The sequence below is a fragment of the Dendropsophus ebraccatus genome, chromosome 13 (genome assembly GCF_027789765.1).
Source record: "Dendropsophus ebraccatus isolate aDenEbr1 chromosome 13, aDenEbr1.pat, whole genome shotgun sequence".
NCBI lineage: Eukaryota > Metazoa > Chordata > Amphibia > Anura > Hylidae > Dendropsophus > Dendropsophus ebraccatus.
Genome location: NC_091466.1, coordinates 1,773,055 through 1,795,401, shown reverse-complemented (window position 1 = coordinate 1,795,401; position 22,347 = coordinate 1,773,055). Strand labels below are relative to the sequence as shown.

General features: G+C 47.7%; 1 protein-coding gene across 1 annotated transcript in view; it reads left to right on the top strand.

Moving 5' to 3' along the window:
- RUSC1 (RUN and SH3 domain containing 1) overlaps positions 1–10,173 on the top strand; it is a 43,813-nt gene extending 33,640 nt beyond the window's left edge. Inside the window, exons 3-10 of the mRNA XM_069950367.1 lie at positions 1,154–1,216; positions 3,288–3,364; positions 6,899–7,073; positions 7,149–7,248; positions 7,917–7,963; positions 8,200–9,190; positions 9,463–9,582; positions 9,730–10,173. Coding sequence (XP_069806468.1) covers positions 1,154–1,216; positions 3,288–3,364; positions 6,899–7,073; positions 7,149–7,248; positions 7,917–7,963; positions 8,200–9,190; positions 9,463–9,582; positions 9,730–9,898 — 1,742 coding nt within the window. The 3' untranslated portion in view covers positions 9,899–10,173. The remainder of the gene's footprint in view (positions 1–1,153; positions 1,217–3,287; positions 3,365–6,898; positions 7,074–7,148; positions 7,249–7,916; positions 7,964–8,199; positions 9,191–9,462; positions 9,583–9,729) is intronic.
- Positions 10,174–22,347: the final 12,174 nt, after the last annotated feature.

Genomic DNA, 22,347 nt, shown 5'->3' with positions numbered 1-22,347 from the left:
TCCCGTCAGTATACAGAGTCCTCCCTCGTCTCCCGTCAGTATACAGTCCTCCCTCGTCTCCTGTCAGTATACAGAGTCTTCCCTCGTCTCCCGTCAGTATACAGAGTCCTCCCTCGTCTCCTGTCAGTATACAGAGTCCTCCCTCGTCTCCTGTCAGTATACAGAGTCCTCCCTCGTCCCTCCAATGTTATATTGGGCCCCTCTTGAACTGCCCCCATCCCTTCCCCCACCACTGCCCCATCCCTGCCCCCATCCCTGCCCCCACCACTGCCCCCATCCCTGCCCCCATCACTGGCCCCATCCCTGCCCCCATCACTGCCCTATCCCTGCCCCCATCACTGCCCTATCCCTGCCCCCATCACTGGCCCCATCCCTGCCCCCATCCCTGCCCCCATCTCTGCCCCCATCTCTGCCCCCATCTCTGCCCCCATCCCTACTCCCATCCCTGCCCCCATCACTTCCCCAATCCCTGCCCTATCCCTGCCCCCATCTCTGCCCCCATCTCTGCCCCCATCTCTGCCCCCATCCCTACTCCCATCCCTACTCCCATCCCTGCCCCCATCACTTCCCCAATCCCTGCCCTATCCCTGCCCCCATCACTGGCCCCATCCCTGCCCCCATCACTGGCCCCATCCCTGCCCCCATCTCTGCCCCCATCTCTGCCCCCATCTCTGCCCCCATCTCTGCCCCCATCTCTGCCCCCATCCCTACTCCCATCCCTACTCCCATCCCTGCCCCCATCACTTCCCCAATCCCTGCCCTATCCCTGCCCCCATCACTGGCCCCATCCCTGCCCCCATCACTGGCCCCATCCCTGCCCCCATCTCTGCCCCCATCTCTGCCCCCATCTCTGCCCCCATCTCTGCCCCCATCCCTACTCCCATCCCTACTCCCATCCCTACTCCCATCCCTGCCCCCATCACTTCCCCAATCCCTGCCCCCATCACTGGCCCCATCCCTGCCCCATCCCTGCCCCCATCCCTGCCCCCATCCCTACTCCCATCCCTACTCCCATCCCTACTCCCATCCCTACTCCCATCCCTGCCCCCATCCCTTCCCCCGCACCTGTTGTTTGGTTAGAGGAGAGCAGGACCCCTGAAAACCTTGTTTCCCCGACATGAATGTGATGTAATGTGACTTCTGTTCTCTGCAGCTGCTGAGTGTGAACTGTTAATGGCCGATGACGAGGAAGACTCTGCACAACAGCAGAAGAAAAGTGAGTGCCACACACTCCTGTCATATACAATGTATGATACATCTGGGAAGTCTCCAGCCCCGATCACTCCTGTCATATACAATGTATGATACATCTGGGAAGTCTCCAGCCCCGATCACTCCTGTCATATACAATGTATGATACATCCGGGAAGTCTCCAGCCCCGATCACTCCTATCACATACAGTGTATGATACATCCGGGAAGTCTCCAGCCCCGATCACTCCTATCACATACAGTGTATGATACATCCGGGAAGTCTCCAGCCCCGATCACTCCTATCACATACAATGTATGATACATCTGGGAAGTCTCCAGCCCCGATCACTCCTATCACATACAGTGTATGATACATCCGGGAAGTCTCCAGCCCCGATCACTCCTATCACATACAGTGTATGATACATCCGGGAAGTCTCCAGCCCCGATCACTCCTTTCATATACAATGTATGATACATCTGGGAAGTCTCCAGCCCCGATCACTCCTATCACATACAGTGTATGATACATCCGGGAAGTTTCCAGCCCCGATCACTCCTGTCATATACAATGTATGATACATCCGGGAAGTCTCCAGCCCCGATCACTCCTATCACATACAGTGTATGATACATCCGGGAAGTCTCCAGCCCCGATCACTCCTTTCATATACAATGTATGATACATCCGGGAAGTCTCCAGCCCCGATCACTCCTATCACATACAGTGTATGATACATCCGGGAAGTCTCCAGCCCCGATCACTCCTGTCATATACAATGTATGATACATCCGGGAAGTCTCCAGCCCCGATCACTCCTATCACATACAGTGTATGATACATCCGGGAAGTCTCCAGCCCCGGTCACATACAATGTATGATACATCCGGGAAGTCTCCAGCCCCGGTCACATACAATGTATGATACATCCGGGAAGTCTCCAGCCCCGGTCACATACAATGTATGATACATCCGGTAAGTCTCCAGCCCCGATCACGCCTGTTACATACAATGTATGATACATCTGGGAAGTCTCCAGCCCCGATCACTCCTGTCACATACAGTGTATGATACATCTGGGAAGTCTCCAGCCCCGATCACTCCTGTCACATACAATGTATGGTACATCCGGGAAGTCTCCAGCCCCGATCACTCCTATCACATACAGTGTATGATACATCCGGGAAGTCTCCAGCCCCGGTCACATACAATGTATGATACATCCGGGAAGTCTCCAGCCCCGGTCACATACAATGTATGATACATCCGGTAAGTCTCCAGCCCCGATCACGCCTGTTACATACAATGTATGATACATCTGGGAAGTCTCCAGCCCCGATCACTCCTGTCACATACAATGTATGATACATCCGGTAAGTCTCCAGCCCCGATCACGCCTGTTACATACAATGTATGATACATCTGGGAAGTCTCCAGCCCCGATCACTCCTGTCACATACAATGTATGATACATCTGGGAAGTCTCCAGCCCCGATCACTCCTGTCACATACAATGTATGATACATCTGGGAAGTCTCCAGCCCCGATCACTCCTGTCACATACAATGTATGATACATCTGGGAAGTCTCCAGCCCCGATCACTCCTGTCACATACAGTGTATGATACATCTGGGAAGTCTCCAGCCCCGATCACTACTGTCACATACAGTGTATGATACATCCGGGAAGTCTCCAGCCCCGATCACTCCTGTCACATACAATGTACTTTACCTATCAGCCAGAGTTCACACACAGCACGTAAGGATTCTCTGTCCGTGTTCACATGTGCAGTATGTGTTGTGGACATCCAGTCTGGAATACACCGGTGTCAGCATTTATTTGTAAATTCCTCTCACAGCCATTGTATGTTCTGTTCTAGCAAATGTCCAGCACATGTGAACACGACCTGAGACTTGTCTGGTGCTACGCCTGGACTATGGCTGGCCACTTACCTAGTTGTGGATGCTGTGGAATCAGGATCATGGCGTCAGATGGATCAGTGATTGGCTGATGGTTGTGTGGGATCTGGAGGGTTCAGCATGGCGGATGATAGATATGCTTTCTGGCTCATCCGTCTCTTGTCCTTCTTAGGTCTCCTCATTGCTGTCGGCTCTTCGGTGGAGAAGATCATCTCTCATTTTAACACGAGCAGGAACCAAGTGCAGAAGGTGAGAGCGGCTGACACGTCCAGAGGCCCATCCTAGATTACTAGAGGGGCACATCCCAGGGCATGTAGTCCGCCATGTTGGCTGCAAGTCAGGTGATCTCAGGTTGTTTTTCCTCTTGGTCCATGTTGTCCATATCTATGGTGGTTGTAGTAGTTGGGAAGTAAAGACAGCGCTCCGGGGGTGGATACACCGATAGCATTACTGTGCATCTCCTACATATACTCTGCATTGTATCCAACACAAGTACCAGAAGTGCCAATCACAGTCCTGGGAGGAGGGTCCAGTGGTGGATGCTATGAGACAAGCACGCTGGAGTCCTGAACATGGCGCACTCCTTTCATTAGATGTTACATCCATTGTGTTGGTCTGGAGGATGGCGGAGATTGGGGTAAATGAAGGGGAGCTTGTGAAGCAGATGTTGTAGTTTACCTGGTTACTGCTCATGTAATAGCTCCATAGGATTATCACCACATAAGACACCTCAGAAGACAACAATTTTAGGGGGTTCACTTACTTTCTAAATCTTCACAATACAACCTCTCCTCCTCCGATCCCCCACAATACACCATGACCACCTCCGATGCCCCAAAATAGACCAAATACAGTCTCTCCTCCTCCCATCCCCCACTATCCTATCTTATAGTCTCTCCTCCTCCCATCCCCCACTATCCTATCTTATAGTCTCTCCTCCTCCTCCCATCCCCCACTATCCTATCTTATAGTCTCTCCTCCTCCCATCCCCCACTATCCTATCTTATAGTCTCTCCTCCTCCTCCCATCCCCCACTATCCTATCTTATAGTCTCTCCTCCTCCCATCCCCCACTATCCTATCTTATAGTCTCTCCTCCTCCTCCCATCTACCACTATCCTATCTTATAGTCTCTCCTCCTCCCATCCCCCACTATCCTATCTTATAGTCTCTCCTCCTCCTCCCATCCCCCACTATCCTATCTTATAGTCTCTCCTCCTCCTCCCATCCCCCACTATCCTATCTTATAGTCTCTCCTCCTCCCATCCCCCACTATCCTCTTATAGTCTCTCCTCCTCCTCCCATCCCCCACTATCCTATCTTATAGTCTCTCCTTCTCCCATCCCCCACTATCCTATCTTATAGTCTCTCCTCCTCCTCCTCCCATCCCCCACTATCCTATCTTATAGTCTCTCCTCCTCCTCCTCCCATCCCCCACTATCCTATCTTATAGTCTCTCCTCCTCAGATCCCCCACTATCCTATCTTATAGTCTCTCCTCCTCAGATCCCCCACTATCCTATCTTATAGTCTCTCCTTCTCCCATCCCCCACTATCCTATCTTATAGTCTCTCCTCCTCCTCCCATCCCCCACTATCCTATCTTATAGTCTCTCCTCCTCCTCCCAGCCCCCACTATCCTATCTTATAGTCTCTCCTTCTCCCATCCCCCACTATCCTATCTTATAGTCTCTCCTCCTCCCATCCCCCACTATCCTATCTTATAGTCTCTCCTCCTCCTCCCATCCCCCACTATCCTATCTTATAGTCTCTCCTTCTCCCATCCCCCACTATCCTATCTTATAGTCTCTCCTCCTCCCATCCCCCACTATCCTATCTTATAGTCTCTCCTCCTCCTCCCATCCCCCACTATCCTATCTTATAGTCTCTCCTCCTCCTCCCATCCCCCACTATCCTATCTTATAGTCTCTCCTCCTCCTCCCATCCCCCACTATCCTATCTTATAGTCTCTCCTCCTCCTCCTCCCATCCCCCACTATCCTATCTTATAGTCTCTCCTCCTCCTCCTCCCATCCCCCACTATCCTATCTTATAGTCTCTCCTCCTCAGATCCCCCACTATCCTATCTTATAGTCTCTCCTCCTCAGATCCCCCACTATCCTATCTTATAGTCTCTCCTTCTCCCATCCCCCACTATCCTATCTTATAGTCTCTCCTCCTCCTCCCATCCCCCACTATCCTATCTTATAGTCTCTCCTCCTCCTCCCATCCCCCACTATCCTATCTTATAGTCTCTCCTCCTCCTCCCATCCCCCACTATCCTATCTTATAGTCTCTCCTCCTCCTCCCATCCCCCACTATCCTATCTTATAGTCTCTCCTCCTCCTCCCATCCCCCACTATCCTATCTTATAGTCTCTCCTCCTCCTCCCATCCCCCACTATCCTATCTTATAGTCTCTCCTCCTCAGATCCCCTGCATCTTACAGGCATTTACAGCTCCAGAACAGATATGACATGGATATGTAATGTTTTTAGCGCCCGCTGTATTCATCTGTTTGTCGTGCTTCACATTCTCTGCATGAAGTTGGATCCCAGATTGTTGCATTACCCTTAGGATCAGAGCATGTTCTTACTCAGTTAAATTACATATGTTCCTGTATCCTAGTAATTGATTCCACATTGTAGAGGTCACATGGCTCAGAGTCCAGACACCGGGGGTTAAGTTGTCTCCTGTGTACAGTCATCTCTCTTGCATCTCCATCTATCTATCTCCTATCTATCTCTCTCTCATTGCTATAACCTTCCTATATAGGATGAGGCGGGTGGGGTTCGGTGTGCCTCATAAACAGAGCAGTGATGTCATCAGACAATCATCGTGACATCATTATCATGGTTAGAGATGAGTGAATCACTTTGTGTGATCAGCGCTCCGCTCGTCAAGTCGGCTGGCTGTCAGCACTGATCTGCTCGCTGCCGCTCCACCCCGGGTGCTGGGGAGAAGTTTCCCAGGATTGGATCCAGCTTTTCCTGGCGTTCTGGGAGGAGCTGCAGGGAGCGGAGCAGCACTGACAGCCAGCGACTTGATGAGCAGAACGCTGATCACACAAAGCGATTTGTTCATCTCTAATCATGACATCAGTGTCATGCTGAACAGGCATGATCGTACGTCCATCACTTATTGAAAGTATATGGGACCTGTAGAATTGACTGAACCTCCCTTTATCGTGGGACCTCCCGACCTTCCCCAGACACATGATGATGGGTAAAAAAAAATCATGAATTTCAGCGCTTGATCCTTGTTCTCCTTGTGATAAGTCATTGCCGTTGGAGTCTAGCAGAAGCGTACTTCCTTGGTGGAGCCAGACCATGGGGTTTAGGAGGAATTGCTGAAGGCGTATGGACACCTTCAGGGCCCTATTACACGGGACAATTATCGTGCGAAAAGTCAGTATATCATTCGAATTTAAACAATAATTGTTCTGTGTAATTGCAGGCAGGTAATTCCACAATTGTTCGCTGTAGTTCCACATTTGTTCACAAATTGTTCAGTGTAATTGCACATTGTTCATTGTTTTGCTGGGATCAGATGGACTAAACTATCGCAGTAACGATCATAACGATTTTTCTGTGTTATATGGGCAACGATTTCAGGGTAAAGATAAACGATCTTGTTTGCCATCGTTTATTGTTAGTCATTAATCATTAAAAATCATCGCTTTGTCTAATGGGACCCTTAGACTGATCTGAGATTGCCGTGGAGGACCTGTGCTGATGTGCTGGGATTACTTGCTGCGTTAGTTGCGGTAATCATGGCTCCTTTTGTAGGCACAGCTTGGAGATAGCAGACTTAGCCCAGTTTTGGGCTACCTCATCCTGAACCACCTGTGTCCTTCGCTGTACTCACTCCTTGGAGATGGACTCAAGCCTTATCAGAAGGACGTGATCATCGGCCGGAGGAGGCTGAGTCCATGGAGCCTGGTGGAGGCATCTACGAAGACAGGTGAGATGTTGATTCTATACTCACAGGTTTAAGGAGGTCCTGACTACAATTACATGATCTATCATCTTGTTCCAGGTCCAGAGCTGGTGCACCTCTTGTTCCATAAAGTCAGTCGCTTACCACAACTACGAGACCCTCAGAGAAAGTTCAATGCCTTCATCTTCGGCCTCTTGAAGTAAGTACAGATAGGGGAAACAGGGACATACAGCTTTAGAGGGTGGGACGTACAAGGGACTAAGGGCCCTATCACACAGACCGATAATCAGCTGAATGAGGCCGATTTGGCCAATTATGTGTAATAGTGTGAACGATTAGCTGATGAAACAATCAGGTGTCCTAAAATCATTGGGTGGGGCGCACATTGCTCCGTGGAATAGGGATGTGCGGCCGATGGCTGATGATTGTAGCATAAAATAATAAAGTATTAACATACCACCTTCCCTGGTCTCTGCACTGACAGCCAATCAGTGGCCGAGACAGGCCATGGCCACTGATTGGCTGAGCGGCCTATCAGTGTATAGACCGAAACAGAAGGCAGAGCTGCAGCCACCAGGGAGGGCCTCCAAGGACACCGGGGAACGTGGTAAGTTAATACTTTTTTATTTTACACTAAAGGCAATGGCTGCACGGACATCACTAACAATGTATGTGCAGCCCTTGCTGCCTGATAGTTGGCCTGTATGATTGCTGAGTAATTTAGCGTAGATCTACAGTTTATGATCGTGATCGGGCCATCTAATAGGACTCTAAAAGTGTCCTAGGTCAAAAAGTTATATATGACATCCTCATTAGGTTAGGGACACTGGGTACATCTAAGGTCATGATTTCTTCTTCTCTTTCTAGTATGAAACAGCTGGATGTTTGGGTTCTGCATCTTCATCAGATTTATGGTAAGTGCCCCTTTACACCGAGAACAGTTCAGGAGGTCCAGGGAGAAGCCCCCTCTGTAAGATTCAGCCTCTATGTCCTCCAGCACTCAGACAGTCACCACATCCAAGGCTGTCATCTCTGTAGGTGTCTGGTATCTGTCTAGTGTGATGTTCTGTAGGGCGGCATCATGTTCTGCACTGTAGGATGTTTCTTTGAGGACTCCAATCACATCACATCTTTTATTTCATGTCCGCAGATCAACTCTCCATATTTTATCTTCCATCTGGCTTTGTGCCGTTGGCAGCGACATTGCGTTTGGAGCTTCGGGATGAGCTGCTGTTGAGCTTACAGCCTCTGTCTGCTCTCACCTTCCATACTGACCTTCTGTTTGAACATCATCATCTCTCCCTGCAAGATCTTCCGACCCCTTACAGAGTGCACAGCCCTGGTCACGTGGCTGATAACTGGGCCGTACCCTCTTTACAGAACATACTGGACTTAGGTGGATGGATCACACAAAGCCTCTCCTGGAATACTGAGAACAAGGCTCCATCTCCTCATGAAGAAAAATCACTGGTTAGTCTCAAGCATAAAACGTATGAAGAAAGGTCAGAGCGTGACACGTCCATTAAGGCTGGAGACTGTCAGTATGCTGGGGACACATCAGTCTACCCGAGTGGCTCCACACAGGCCTCATCTTCTCACACAGTTTCCAATGAGATCATGACCACTAACACACAAACCCCCCAAGGTCCGACTTCCAGCAGTGAAGTGACCAGCAACTGGTGGGGACATCTCAGCCAAGCTTCTCAAATCTATATGTCTGCAAACAGGGAATCCCTGTCCTTCACTGCTCTTAGGAAACTGACCAGCTGGGGCCCCATGGATAAAGAGCAAAACCAAAAATCAGCATCATTAAAAGAAAGAGCTTTTCCAGAGCAAAGATTCACTGAGGCTGGGACCAACGGAGGAGCCTCCAAGACTATGAGCAAAGAAAATGGGCAAGAGAAGGGACAGATTGAGACAGACCATAACCTGAGGCTGTCATCCAATACAGCGTCCACCCAAGGATCATCAGATGGTAGTTCCTCCAGTGCTGGAGCTGAGCGGGTGAAGGATCTCACCACCATGGATGGCAGCATGGGGCAGAATCTGGACAGTGAGGAGAAGGTGAACTGGCTTGGACAACTTTTTGGAGCAACTTTGAGTCAAAATCGAGAGATGGAATTAAGAAATTCAAAATCAAGGTAAGACGGTAGAAAACAGAGGGGACGCTTTATATGTAGGTTTCCTCGAGGGTACAGCCCTATAAGGCCTATAAGTTTTAAAGGTAAAATCTATGCGATTTGTCCAAGAGCAGAATCTTGTGACCTGACTCTCAGGCTTTTCCGTGCACTTTAGCTTCTACCAGCTCTGCTCTCGGACATCTCCCTCTGCATGTTTAGTATTTCTTTCACCAGTGGTGGCTATCCTCCATCCATCAAGGCTGCTGTCTGACACAGCTCCTTTCATCCTACAGACGTCCCTCCAGCTGGCTGCCCCCAAATATTAATGTGTGGAATCTTATCAGAAAGCAGACCACCCCACTGAAGCCTGAAGAAGAGGAACCCAGGCAGATGGACAAGAGCAGACCCCAGAGGTACGTCTGTGGTCTTCACAAATGTTGTCTGCTGGGAAGGGGATCTCCCTGTCCACCTGGTTCCTCACTTTTGTTGGAGCAGACAGCAGGGGTAGGGGCTTTGACATAGATGGGTCTGGGCAGTAAATGTATGTCCTCTCCTGGCAGGTCTCTTCGTGCACTATGTGATCACACTGCCTCGGGCGAGGCTCAGCTAAGCTTTAAGAAAGGAGAGGTGTTGCAGCTCCTTGGTACAGTGGATGAGGACTGGATTCAGTGTCGTCGAGGAAGTGATATGGGCCTGGTTCCAGTTGGATACACATCACTGATCCTATGACCTCAGCAACTTCTACTACATACAAGCGTCTTGTATCAAAGCTTCTTCTTCCACATCTCAGTATTTGGATTCGTTTCAGCCCTTAGAAGTCAGGATTTACAATGACTTTTGTCATGGTCTTGTGTCCAGTCACAGGCAACATATGGGACATACTCTGTGGGGGACAGCCACTTCCAGAACTGTGATATAGCATGGGACTACGTCAGACTACCCCCTCCTATGGATGATTGATGTAACAGAGTATAGTATACATATAGATGATATATTATAGAGTCCATGTGGTTGTGTCACTGGTATCTGTAGTGATAACCATCCTGCAGTAAGGAGAAACCACTGGCTTGTTGGATCCTTCTTCTCTGGAGAGTGACAGCTCCGAGCCAGTAATAAATTGTCAGCTGAAAATCCATAAAAATCAACAGTAAAAATGTAAAGCTGCAGTTCTGCTGTTACACTACTGTACCGGGTAAACCTACAGAGTGCCGAATGGCTCCAGTCCGATCCAGAGCTGTAATAATCTAGAATCCATCAGCACCATGCTGACAGACCTTCCTCCACTGCTCATGTCCGGTGCTGGGCACACAGAGTCCTTACTGCAAGCCTGAAATATCAATGGTTTTATAGGGACTACACAGCCAGTACAATGGTTATATGGAGACCGCACACCAGGTACAATGGTTAGATGAAGACTACGCACCCGGTACAATGGTTAGATAGAGACTACACAACCCGGTACAATGGTTACATAGAGACTATACCCCCGATACAATGGTTATATAGAGACTACGCACCTGGTACAATGGTTATATAGAAACTACGCACCTGGTACAATGGTTACATACAGACTAAACCCTCGATACAATGGTTATTTGGAGACTACGCACGCTGTACAATGGTTAGATAGAGACTACGCACCCGGTACAATGGTTAGATAGAGACTACGTACCTGGTACAAAGGGGAATTTTATACTCACCGTAAATTCTCTTTCCTGTAGTCCGAAGCAGCAGCACATAATGGGGAAGATTCTATCTTCCTGCAATGATAGGACAGATGGTAACAAGCAATAAAGAGGTAATTGCCCCGCCTATAAGGCCTATGCTGACCCAGCCTCCTTGTGTACTTCTAACGATAGAGGAAAAACATAACCCAAAACACTCAAGGTATGATGCATAAACTTTTATAGGGAGGGTTAGTTTGTGCTGCTGCTTCGGACTACAGGAAAGAGAATTTACGGTGAGTATAAAATTCCCCTTTCCCTTACGTCCTAAGCAGCAGCACATAATGGGGATATAGCAAGATCACATAAAGGGTGGGAGAATCATACAGCAGCCATGAGAACCGGTTTACCAAGATTGGCTGCCCAGAGGTTCTAATGTCCAAAAGTATAAGACCACAATGCAGTTCTGTATATCTGATCAATGAGAATGCACATCTCCTCCACCCAGGATGTAGACATTGCCCTTGTGGTAAGGGCCTTAATGGATTCAGGTACTTGGACTCTTACCGCTTGGTAACACACAGAGTCTGCCGTATCCATCTGGATAAAGTGGCTGAGGACTCCAATCACTGTTCCTTCCTGAAAAAGATACAGATAAAATCTTCTGACTTCTCTGGTTCTCACTAAAACTCTCAAGGCTCCGCCCACAACCAGAGAGTGCAGGCCCAAGGCTCCGCCCACAACCAGAGAGCGCAGGCTCAAGGCTGGGAAATCGAAGGATCGCCATTCTTCACACCAGGATAGACAATGTCCTTCACCCTCAGGGAGGTTCTCTTTGTGGGTTCTGCTCTTAATAGCAGAATCATGTTTACCACCAATTCTAAAAAGCCTCAGCTCATCAGGCCTGTCAATCTTCAGGCCGTCAATCATAGGTGGTCCAGACCCCGACACAATCTGCCCTCCTGTGACAGTAAGTGAGGATTCTGGGGAAGTCTCCAAAATGGCCTCTTGGACACCTGTATCAGGAGAGAACAACCATGCCTTCCTGAGCTATAGGAGTAATGAGGCCGGATTCTGTCTTGTCCTTACAAGACTACTACGGGTTGTCGTCCCTAGCAGTTTTAGGGAGTAAAAACCACGTATTCTGGCGTTATCCGAAATGGCCATTAGGTCCACGTAAGGGTCGCCATAATATCTGGTGATTGGCCAGACATAATCCGTCCTCATGGGGCAGTAGGTGAGGAATCTGGGGAAGTCTCCAAAATGTCCTTTTGGACATATTCATCAGGAGAGAACAACAATTACCACAATGACCTCTTGGGCCAATCTGTGGCTTTCAGGATTAATGAGACTTGATCCTGTATTGTCTTTTTACAAGACTTCTACTGATTGTTGTCCACAGTAGTTTTTAGGGAGTTAAAACCACGCATCCTGGTCTTACCCGAAATGGCCATGGGACCAATGGGTCGCTGTAATATCTGGCGATTCACTAGAACTTCTCCTGGTCCTGAGACCATTCTTCTGTCAGGGTAATATCATGGCTTTAGCCTTTTACATTAAGGTATTGTGACTTCCCTGGTTGGTGGATAGATCTCTTGGTCCATACAAAAACAGCTTCTGCCTTTAACAGTAATGTGATTGATCGCATGCAGCTCTGAGGATCGATATGCACCAATGTAGATGTGTTCTGGCTCTTACTCCGATAGCTTCCCCATGGATGGATATGCACCAATGTAGATGTGTTCTGGCTCTTACTCCGATAGCTTCCCCATAGATGGATATGCACCACTGTAGATGTGTTACTTACTCCGATAGCTTCCCCATAGATGGATATGCACCACTGTAGATGTGTTACTTACTCCGATAGCTTCCCCATAGATATATATGCACCACTGCACATGTGTTCTGGATCTTACTCCGATAGCTTCCCCATAGATGGATATGCACCACTGTAGATGTGTTACTTACTCCGATAGCTTCCCCATAGATGGATATGCACCACTGTAGATGGGTTCTGGATCTTACTCCGATAGCTTCCCCATAGATGGATATGCACCAATGTAGATGTGTTCTGGATCTTACTCCGATAGCTTCCCTATAGATGGATATGCACCACTGCACATGTGTTCTGGATCTTACTCCGATAGCTTCCCCATAGATGGATATGCACCACTGCACATGTGTTCTGGATCTTACTCCGATAGCTTCCCTATAGATGGATATGCACCACTGTAGATGTGTTACTTACTCCGATAGCTTCCCCATAGATGGATATGCACCACTGTAGATGTGTTACTTACTCCGATAGCTTCCCCATAGATGGATATGCACCACTGTAGATTTGTTACTTACTCCGATAGCTTCCCTATAGATGGATATGCACCACTGTAGATGTGTTACTTACTCCGATAGCTTCCCCATAGATGGATATGCACCACTGTAGATTTGTTACTTACTCCGATAGCTTCCCCATAGATATATATGCACCACTGTAGATGTGTTACTTACTCCGATAGCTTCCCCATGGATGGATATGCACCACTGTAGATGTGTTACTTACTCCGATAGCTTCCCCATAGATGGATATGCACCACTGTAGATGTGTTACTTACTCCGATAGCTTCCCCATAGATGAATGTGCACCACTGTAGATGTGTTACTTACTCCGATAGCTTCCCCATAGATGGATATGCACCACTGTAGATGGGTTCTGGATCTTACTCCGATAGCTTCCCCATAGATGGATATGCACCACTGTAGATGTGTTACTTACTCCGATAGCTTCCCCATGGATGGATATGCACCACTGTAGATGTGTTACTTACTCCGATAGCTTCCCCATAGATGGATATGCACCACTGTAGATGTGTTACTTACTCCGATAGCTTCCCCATAGATGAATGTGCACCACTGTAGATGTGTTACTTACTCCGATAGCTTCCCCATAGATGGATATGCACCACTGTAGATGGGTTCTGGATCTTACTCAGATAGCTTCCCCATGGATGGATATGCACCACTGTAGATGGGTTCTGGATCTTACTCAGATAGCTTCCCTATAGATGGATATGCACCACTGTAGATGTGTTACTTACTACGATAGCTTCCCCATAGATGGATATGCACCACTGTAGATGTGTTACTTACTCCGATAGCTTCCCCATGGATGGATATGCACCACTGTAGATGTGTTACTTACTCCGATAGCTTCCCCATAGATGGATATGCACCACTGTAGATGTGTTCTGGATCTTACTCCGATAGCTTCCCCATAGATGGATATGCACCACTGCACATGTGTTCTGGATCTTACTCCGATAGCTTCCCCATAGATGGATATGCACCACTGCACATGTGTTCTGGATCTTACTCCGATAGCTTCCCCATAGATGGATATGCACCACTGTAGATGTGTTACTTACTCCGATAGCTTCCCCATAGATGGATATGCACCACTGTAGATTTGTTACTTACTCCGATAGCTTCCCCATAGATGGATATGCACCACTGTAGATGTGTTACTTACTCCGATAGCTTCCCCATAGATGGATATGCACCACTGTAGATGTGTTACTTACTCCGATAGCTTCCCCATAGATGGATATGCACCACTGTAGATGTGTTACTTACTCCGATAGCTTCCCCATAGATGGATATGCACCACTGTAGATGTGTTACTTACTCCGATAGCTTCCCCATGGATGGATATGCACCACTGTAGATGTGTTACTTACTCCGATAGCTTCCCCATAGATGGATATGCACCACTGTAGATGTGTTACTTACTCCGATAGCTTCCCCATAGATGAATGTGCACCACTGTAGATGTGTTACTTACTCCGATAGCTTCCCCATAGATGGATATGCACCACTGTAGATGGGTTCTGGATCTTACTCAGATAGCTTCCCTATAGATGGATATGCACCACTGTAGATGTGTTACTTACTACGATAGCTTCCCCATAGATGGATATGCACCACTGTAGATGTGTTACTTACTCCGATAGCTTCCCCATGGATGGATATGCACCACTGTAGATGTGTTACTTACTCCGATAGCTTCCCCATGGATGGATATGCACCACTGTAGATGTGTTACTTACTCCGATAGCTTCCCCATTGATGGATATGCACCACTGTAGATGTGTTCTGGATCTTACTCCGATAGCTTCCCCATAGATGGATATGCACCACTGTAGATGTGTTCTGGATCTTACTCCGATAGCTTCCCTACAGATTGATGTGCTGAAGTGGACTGGAGCTCACTTACCGCTCTCATCTCTCACATGTTGGATGACAGCCACTTCTGTTAGGAACAAAGTCTTCGCCTGTCCCACCCTTTGTTAGATGGATCGGTGGTTGCCTCCACCCACTTTGAGGGCGAGATTGGTCTGCCACTGACTGAAGAAAATGTTGAGGCCCTTGTATCTGTGGGTATAAACCATAACCCAATGTAGGCTGTTTAGCCTTTGGTCCCATACTGACAGCATCTGCTGCAAGGGGAAATATACGCCAACCTGCCTATTCAATTCGTTGCTTGCAGACGTCATGAGACCTGACAGTCATCATTGGGTGAAGGGACACCAATTGGAGAGTTCTAGGAATCCTGACCCAGGAATGGTTACGGGTAGGTGAAAATATAGTACAGCAAGTTTTTTACAATTAATCACGTGTGCAGGAAGGAGACAATGGTGATCTTGGATTCTCTCCAGATGGTGACTACAGCCGACATAACATAGAAGAGTGTCCTCCTTCCCTTCTTATCTTAGGATAGATATATGTCATCCCAGGCCCGGCAGGTAACCTTAGTGAGTGTAAAGGGAGCGGAGGTGATTTCAGAAAGATGCAAAGGAATATGCAGTCTTCTCTGTAGCCAGGTACAGGCAGGTGTATGCAGTCTTCTCTGTAGCCAGGTACATGCAGGTGTATGCAGTCTTCTCTGTAGCCAGGTACATGCAGGTGTATACAGTCTTCTCTGTAGCCAGGTACATGCAGTCTTCTCTGTAGCCAGGTACATGCAGGTGTATGCAGTCTTCTCTGTAGCCAGGTACATGCAGGTGTATGCAGTCTTCTCTGTAGCCAGGTACATGCAGGTGTATACAGTCTTCTCTGTAGCCAGGTATATGCAGTCTTCTCTGTAGCCAGGTACATGCAGTCTTCTCTGTAGCCAGGTACATGTAGGTGTATGCAGTCTTCTCTGTAGCCAGGTACATGCAGGTGTATGCAGTCTTCTCTGTAGCCAGGTACATGCAGGTACATGCAGTCTTCTCTGTAGCCAGGTACATGCAGGTGTATGCAGTCTTCTCTGTAGCTAGGTACATGTAGGTGTATACAGTCTTCTCTGTAGCCAGGTACATGCAGGTACATGCAGTCTTCTCTGTAGCCAGGTACATGCAGGTACATGCAGTCTTCTCTGTAGCCAGGTACATGCAGGTGTATGCAGTCTTCTCTGTAGCCAGGTACATGCAGGTGTATGCAGTCTTCTTTGTAGTCAGGTACATGCAGGTGTATGCAGTCTTCTCTGTAGTCAGGTACATGCAGGTGTATGCAGTCTTCTCTGTAGCCAGGTACATGCAGGTGTATACAGTCTTCTCTGTAGCCAGGTACATGCAGTCTTCTCTGTAGTCAGGTACATGCAGGTATATGCAGTCTTCTCTGTAGCCAGGTACATGCAGGTGTATGCAGTCTTCTCTGTAGCCAGGTACATGCAGGTGTATGCAGTCTTCTCTGTAGCCAGGTACATGCAGGTGTATGCAGTCTTCTCTGTAGCCAGGTACATGCAGGTGTATGCAGTCTTCTCTGTAGCCAGGTACATGCAGGTGTATGCAGTCTTCTCTGTAGCCAGGTACATGCAGGTGTATGCAGTCTTCTCTGTAGCCAGGTACATGCAGGTGTATGCAGTCTTCTCTGTAGCCAGGTACATGCAGGTGTATGCAGTCTTCTCTGTAGCCAGGTACATGCAGGTGTATGCAGTCTTCTCTGTAGCCAGGTACATGCAGGTGTATGCAGTCTTCTCTGTAGCCAGGTACATGCAGGTGTATGCAGTCTTCTCTGTAGCCAGGTACATGCAGGTGTATACAGTATTCTCTGTAGCCAGGTACATGCAGTCTTCTCTGTAGTCAGGTACATGCAGGTGTATGCAGTCTTCTCTGTAGTCAGGTACATGTAGGTGTATGCAGTCTTCTCTGTAGCCAGGTACATGCAGGTGTATGCAGTCTGCTCTGTAGCCAGGTACATGCAGGTGTATGCAGTCTTCTCTGTAGCCAGGTACATGCAGGTGTATGCAGTCTTCTCTGTAGCCAGGTACATGCAGGTGTATGCAGTCTTCTCTGTAGCCAGGTATATGCAGTCTTCTCTGTAGCCAGGTACATGCAGTCTTCTCTGTAGCCAGGTACATGCAGGTGTATGCAGTCTTCTCTGTAGCCAGGTACATGCAGGTGTATGCAGTCTTCTCTGTAGTCAGGTACATGCAGGCGTATACAGTCTTCTCTGTAGCCAGGTATATGCAGTCTTCTCTGTAGCCAGGTATATGCAGGTGTATGCAGTCTTCTCTGTAGCCAGGTACATGCAGGTGTATGCAGTCTTCTCTGTAGCCAGGTACATGCAGGTGTATACAGTCTTCTCTGTAGTCAGGTACATGCAGGTGTATACAGTCTTCTCTGTAGCCAGGTACATGCAGGTGTATACAGTCTTCTCTGTAGCCAGGTACATGCCGGTGTATGCAGTCTTCTCTGTAGGCAGGTACATGCAGGTGTATACAGTCTTCTCTGTAGCCAGGTACATGCAGGTGTATACAGTCTTCTCTGTAGCCAGGTACATGTAGGTGTATACAGTCTTCTCTGTAGCCAGGTACATGCAGGTGTATACAGTCTTCTCTGTAGCCAGGTACATGCAGGTGTATACAGTCTTCTCTGTAGCCAGGTACATGCCGGTGTATACAGTCTTCTCTGTAGCCAGGTACATGCAGTCTTCTCTGTAGCCAGGTACATGCAGTCTTCTCTGTAGCCAGGTACATGCAGGTGTATGCAGTCTTCTCTGTAGCCAGGTATATGCAGGTGTATGCAGTCTTCTCTGTAGCCAGGTACATGTAGGTGTATGCAGTCTTCTCTGTAGCCAGGTACATGCAGGTATATGCAGTCTTCTCTGTAGCCAGGTACATGCAGGTGTATGCAGTCTTCTCTGTAGCCAGGTACATGCAGGTGTATGCAGTCTTCTCTGTAGCCAGGTACATGCAGGTGTATACAGTCTTCTCTGTAGCCAGGTACATGCAGGTGTATGCAGTCTTCTCTGTAGCCAGGTACATGCAGGTGTATGCAGTCTTCTCTGTAGCCAGGTACATGCAGGTGTATACAGTCTTCTCTGTAGCTAGGTACATGCAGGTGTATGCAGTCTTCTCTGTAGCCAGGTACATGCAGGTGTATGCAGTCTTCTCTGTAGCCAGGTACATGCAGGTGTATGCAGTCTTCTCTGTAGCCAGGTACATGCAGGTGTATGCAGTCTTCTCTGTAGCCAGGTACATGCAGGTGTATGCAGTCTTCTCTGTAGCCAGGTACATGCAGGTGTATGCAGTCTTCTCTGTAGCCAGGTACATGCAGGTGTATACAGTCTTCTCTGTAGCCAGGTACATGCAGGTGTATACAGTCTTCTCTGTAGCCAGGTACATGCAGGTGTATGCAGTCTTCTCTGTAGCCAGGTACATGCAGGTGTATACAGTCTTCTCTGTAGCCAGGTACATGCAGGTGTATACAGTCTTCTCTGTAGCCAGGTACATGTAGATATGCGTCTCTCACAACTAGCATGGTTAGTCTCCTTTAGGAGGGGGAGCACAGAGCGTATGTTCTCCATATGGAACCTTCTTTGCTTAGAACTGTAGATCTATGGACGTTCACCAACAACTTACCTTCTTTGGATCGGAAACTGCCGAGAATATGGCATCATAAGGTAAACCCACAGGTGCTGCCAGAGAAGCTTTAGTCACAAGCTTCTTTGTCCCCCTCCACAAGACCTCTGAGATGGACGATCCCTTTTAGTGACAGATCCATCATTTCTTCCAGTACCTTCCATGCTGGAAACTTCTATAGAATGGGGAACAAGGGAGGATTTCCTTCTCCTTTTCAGACTGGGGCAGAGATTGTACCTTTCTGTAAGGAAGAGTCCTTCCTCAGAGTGTCCCCAATCCATTCAGGTGGATTCTCATGGTACATAGAGATTTATTAGAAGTCTAATGCTCCTCTCCAAGCGTGGAGGGGCCACGGACCAGGCAGCCAACTGTGGAGGGACCATGGATCAGGCAGCCAACTGTGGAGGGGCCACGGATCGGGAAGCCAACTGTGGAGGGGCCACGGATCGGGAAGCCAACTGTGGAGGGGCCACGGATCGGGAAGCCAACTGTGGAGGGGCCACGGATCGGGAAGCCAACTGTGGAGGGGCCACGGATCGGGAAGCCAACTGTGGAGGGGCCACGGATCAGGCAGCCAACTGTGGAGGGGCCACAGACCAGGCAGCCAACTGTGGAGGGGCCATGGATCAGGCAGCCAACTGTGGAGGGGCCATGGATCGGGAAGCCAAATGTGGAGTGACACGCATACTAAGAAGTAAGCACCATCTGCTTAAGATATAGCATCTTCTGTAATGGGTTACAATGAAGATACAATCTACAAACAGAACTGAATCCCACTGCCATCTGGATGTGGGATCTTGCAGGATACATAAGTGACTGAGCTTTCCCATAGGTTTCCTCACCCCGAGACTTTGGACATTAGATTCCTGCATTAAGTGAGATAAAATGATAATAAACCTGCGCCAGGTACAGACTGCTGTGTAGTGCAAGAAAACCAGATACCTCAGAGCAGCTGATACACAACTAGCAATTCTAAGGCTGTGTTCACACCATGCAGCCTCATTGTTTCAATGGATCATTGTTTCAATAGCAGAACTAATGTAATACAGACACCAGGTGTACTCAGTATATAATAGCAGTACTAATGTAATACAGACACCAGGTGTACTCAGTATATAATAGTACTAATGTAATACAGACACCAGGTGTACTCAGTATATAATAATAGTACTAATGTAATACAGACACCAGGTGTACTCAGTATATAATAGTACTAATGTAATACAGACACCAGGTGTACTCAGTATATAATAATAGTACTAATGTAATACAGACACCAGGTGTACTCAGTATATAATAGTACTAATGTAATACAGACACCAGGTGTACTCAGTATATAATATTACTAATGTAAGACAGCCACCAGGTATACTCAGTATATAATAGCAGAACTAATGTAAGACAGCCACCAGGTGTACTCAGTATATAATAGCAGAACTAATGTAAGACAGACACCAGGTATACTCAGTATATAATAGTACTAATGTAATACAGACACCAGGTGTACTCAGTATATAATAGCAGTACTAATGTAATACAGACACCAGGTGTACTCAGTATATAATATTACTAATGTAATACAGACACCAGGTGTACTCCGTATATAATAGCAGTACTAATGTAATACAGACACCAGGTGTACTCAGTATATAATAGTACTAATGTAAGACAGCCACCAGGTATACTCAGTATATAATAGCAGAACTAATGTAAGACAGCCACCAGGTGTACTCAGTATATAATAGCAGAACTAATGTAATACAGACACCAGGTGTACTCAGTATATAATAGCAGTACTAATGTAATACAGACACCAGGTGTACTCAGTATATAATAGTACTAATGTAATACAGACACCAGGTGTACTCAGTATATAATAGTACTAATGTAATACAGACACCAGGTGTACTCAGTATATAATAGCAGAACTAATGTAAGACAGACACCAGGTGTACTCAGTATATAATAGTACTAATGTAATACAGACACCAGGTGTACTCAGTATATAATATTACTAATGTAATACAGCCACCAGGTATACTCAGTATATAATAGTACTAATGTAATACAGACACCAGGTGTACTCAGTATATAATATTACTAATGTAAGACAGACACCAGGTGTACTCAGTATATAATATTACTAATGTAATACAGCCACCAGGTATACTCAGTATATAATATTACTAATGTAAGACAGCCACCAGGTATACTCAGTATATAATAGCAGTACTAATGTAATACAGACACCAGGTGTACTCAGTATATAATATTACTAATGTAATACAGACACCAGGTGTACTCAGTATATAATATTACTAATGTAATACAGCCACCAGGTATACTCAGTATATAATAGCAGAACTAATGTAAGACAGCCACCAGGTATACTCAGTATATAATAGCAGAACTAATGTAAGACAGCCACCAGGTATACTCGGTACACAACTAGATACTCTAAAGTTGTGATCATACCCTGTAATATCTTCGTTTTACATTTTTTAAAAATAGCAGTACTATACATGTAGCAACTCTAGGCGTGTGTACACACAATGCTGTTTCATAGCTTCAATGCAACATTAAATATCAGCAGGGCCGGCGTTAGGGGGGGGCAAAGAGGGCATTTGCTCAGGGCCCCCATCCCCCAGGGGCCCCCTGCAGCTGCTGTGGTTCCTAGGTATCAGATGCAGGAACACACGGCAGCAGCAGCAGCCTGCACCAGGGCAGAGGGAGTTCTGCTCTAAGTACAGGATGACAGAGCGGCTGCTGGAGCCGACACCTCCCCCGTTCTGTGTGCACGGAGGGTCCTGTCCTGCTGCTGAGCGACACCCTCACTCCCCTCCCCCTCCTTCCCCAAGGTCCTGTGTGCACGGAGGGTCCTGTCCTGCTGCTGAGCGACACCCTCACTCCCCTTCCCCTCCTTCCCCAAGGTCCTGTGTGCACGGAGGGTCCTGTCCTGCTGCTGAGCGACACCCTCACTCCCCTCCCCCTCCTTCCCCCAGGTCCTGTGTGCACGGAGGGTCCTGTCCTGCTGCTGAGCGACACCCTCACTCCCCTCCCCCTCCTTCCCCAAGGTCCTGTGTGCACGGAGGGTCCTGTCCTGCTGCTGAGCGACACCCTCACTCCCCTCCCCCTCCTTCCCCAAGGTCCTGTGTGCATGGAGGGTCCTGTCCTGCTGCTGAGTGACACCCTCACTCCCCTTCCCCTCCTTTTTTTTTTCAAAACCTTTATTTATCAATTTTCCATAATAGCAGTACACACAAGCATACATATGTCATAATTACGGTAGCGGTGCTCAATCCGCTTGACAGCGTATGGAAAATACAAGCATTATACAGGAAGTATTAACAGGGTGCCTTGCACCGGCAAACCAAAAGGGGGGTATGAGTATGTAGAGAGCGAACTCCCAATTGAGGACAAACTTAACACTCACCCGCACACACAAAACCATTCACACATGGCGCTCCCTCCCCCATCCCGCTCGATCCAAGATAATAGCACCCGATATAGCAAAAAGAACTCAACCAGGCCTTACATTAGTCTCTTCCAGAGACATCCAATGGATCCATATCTTTTTGAATTTTTGTGGGCATTTCCTGCTTTCATACAAAGCT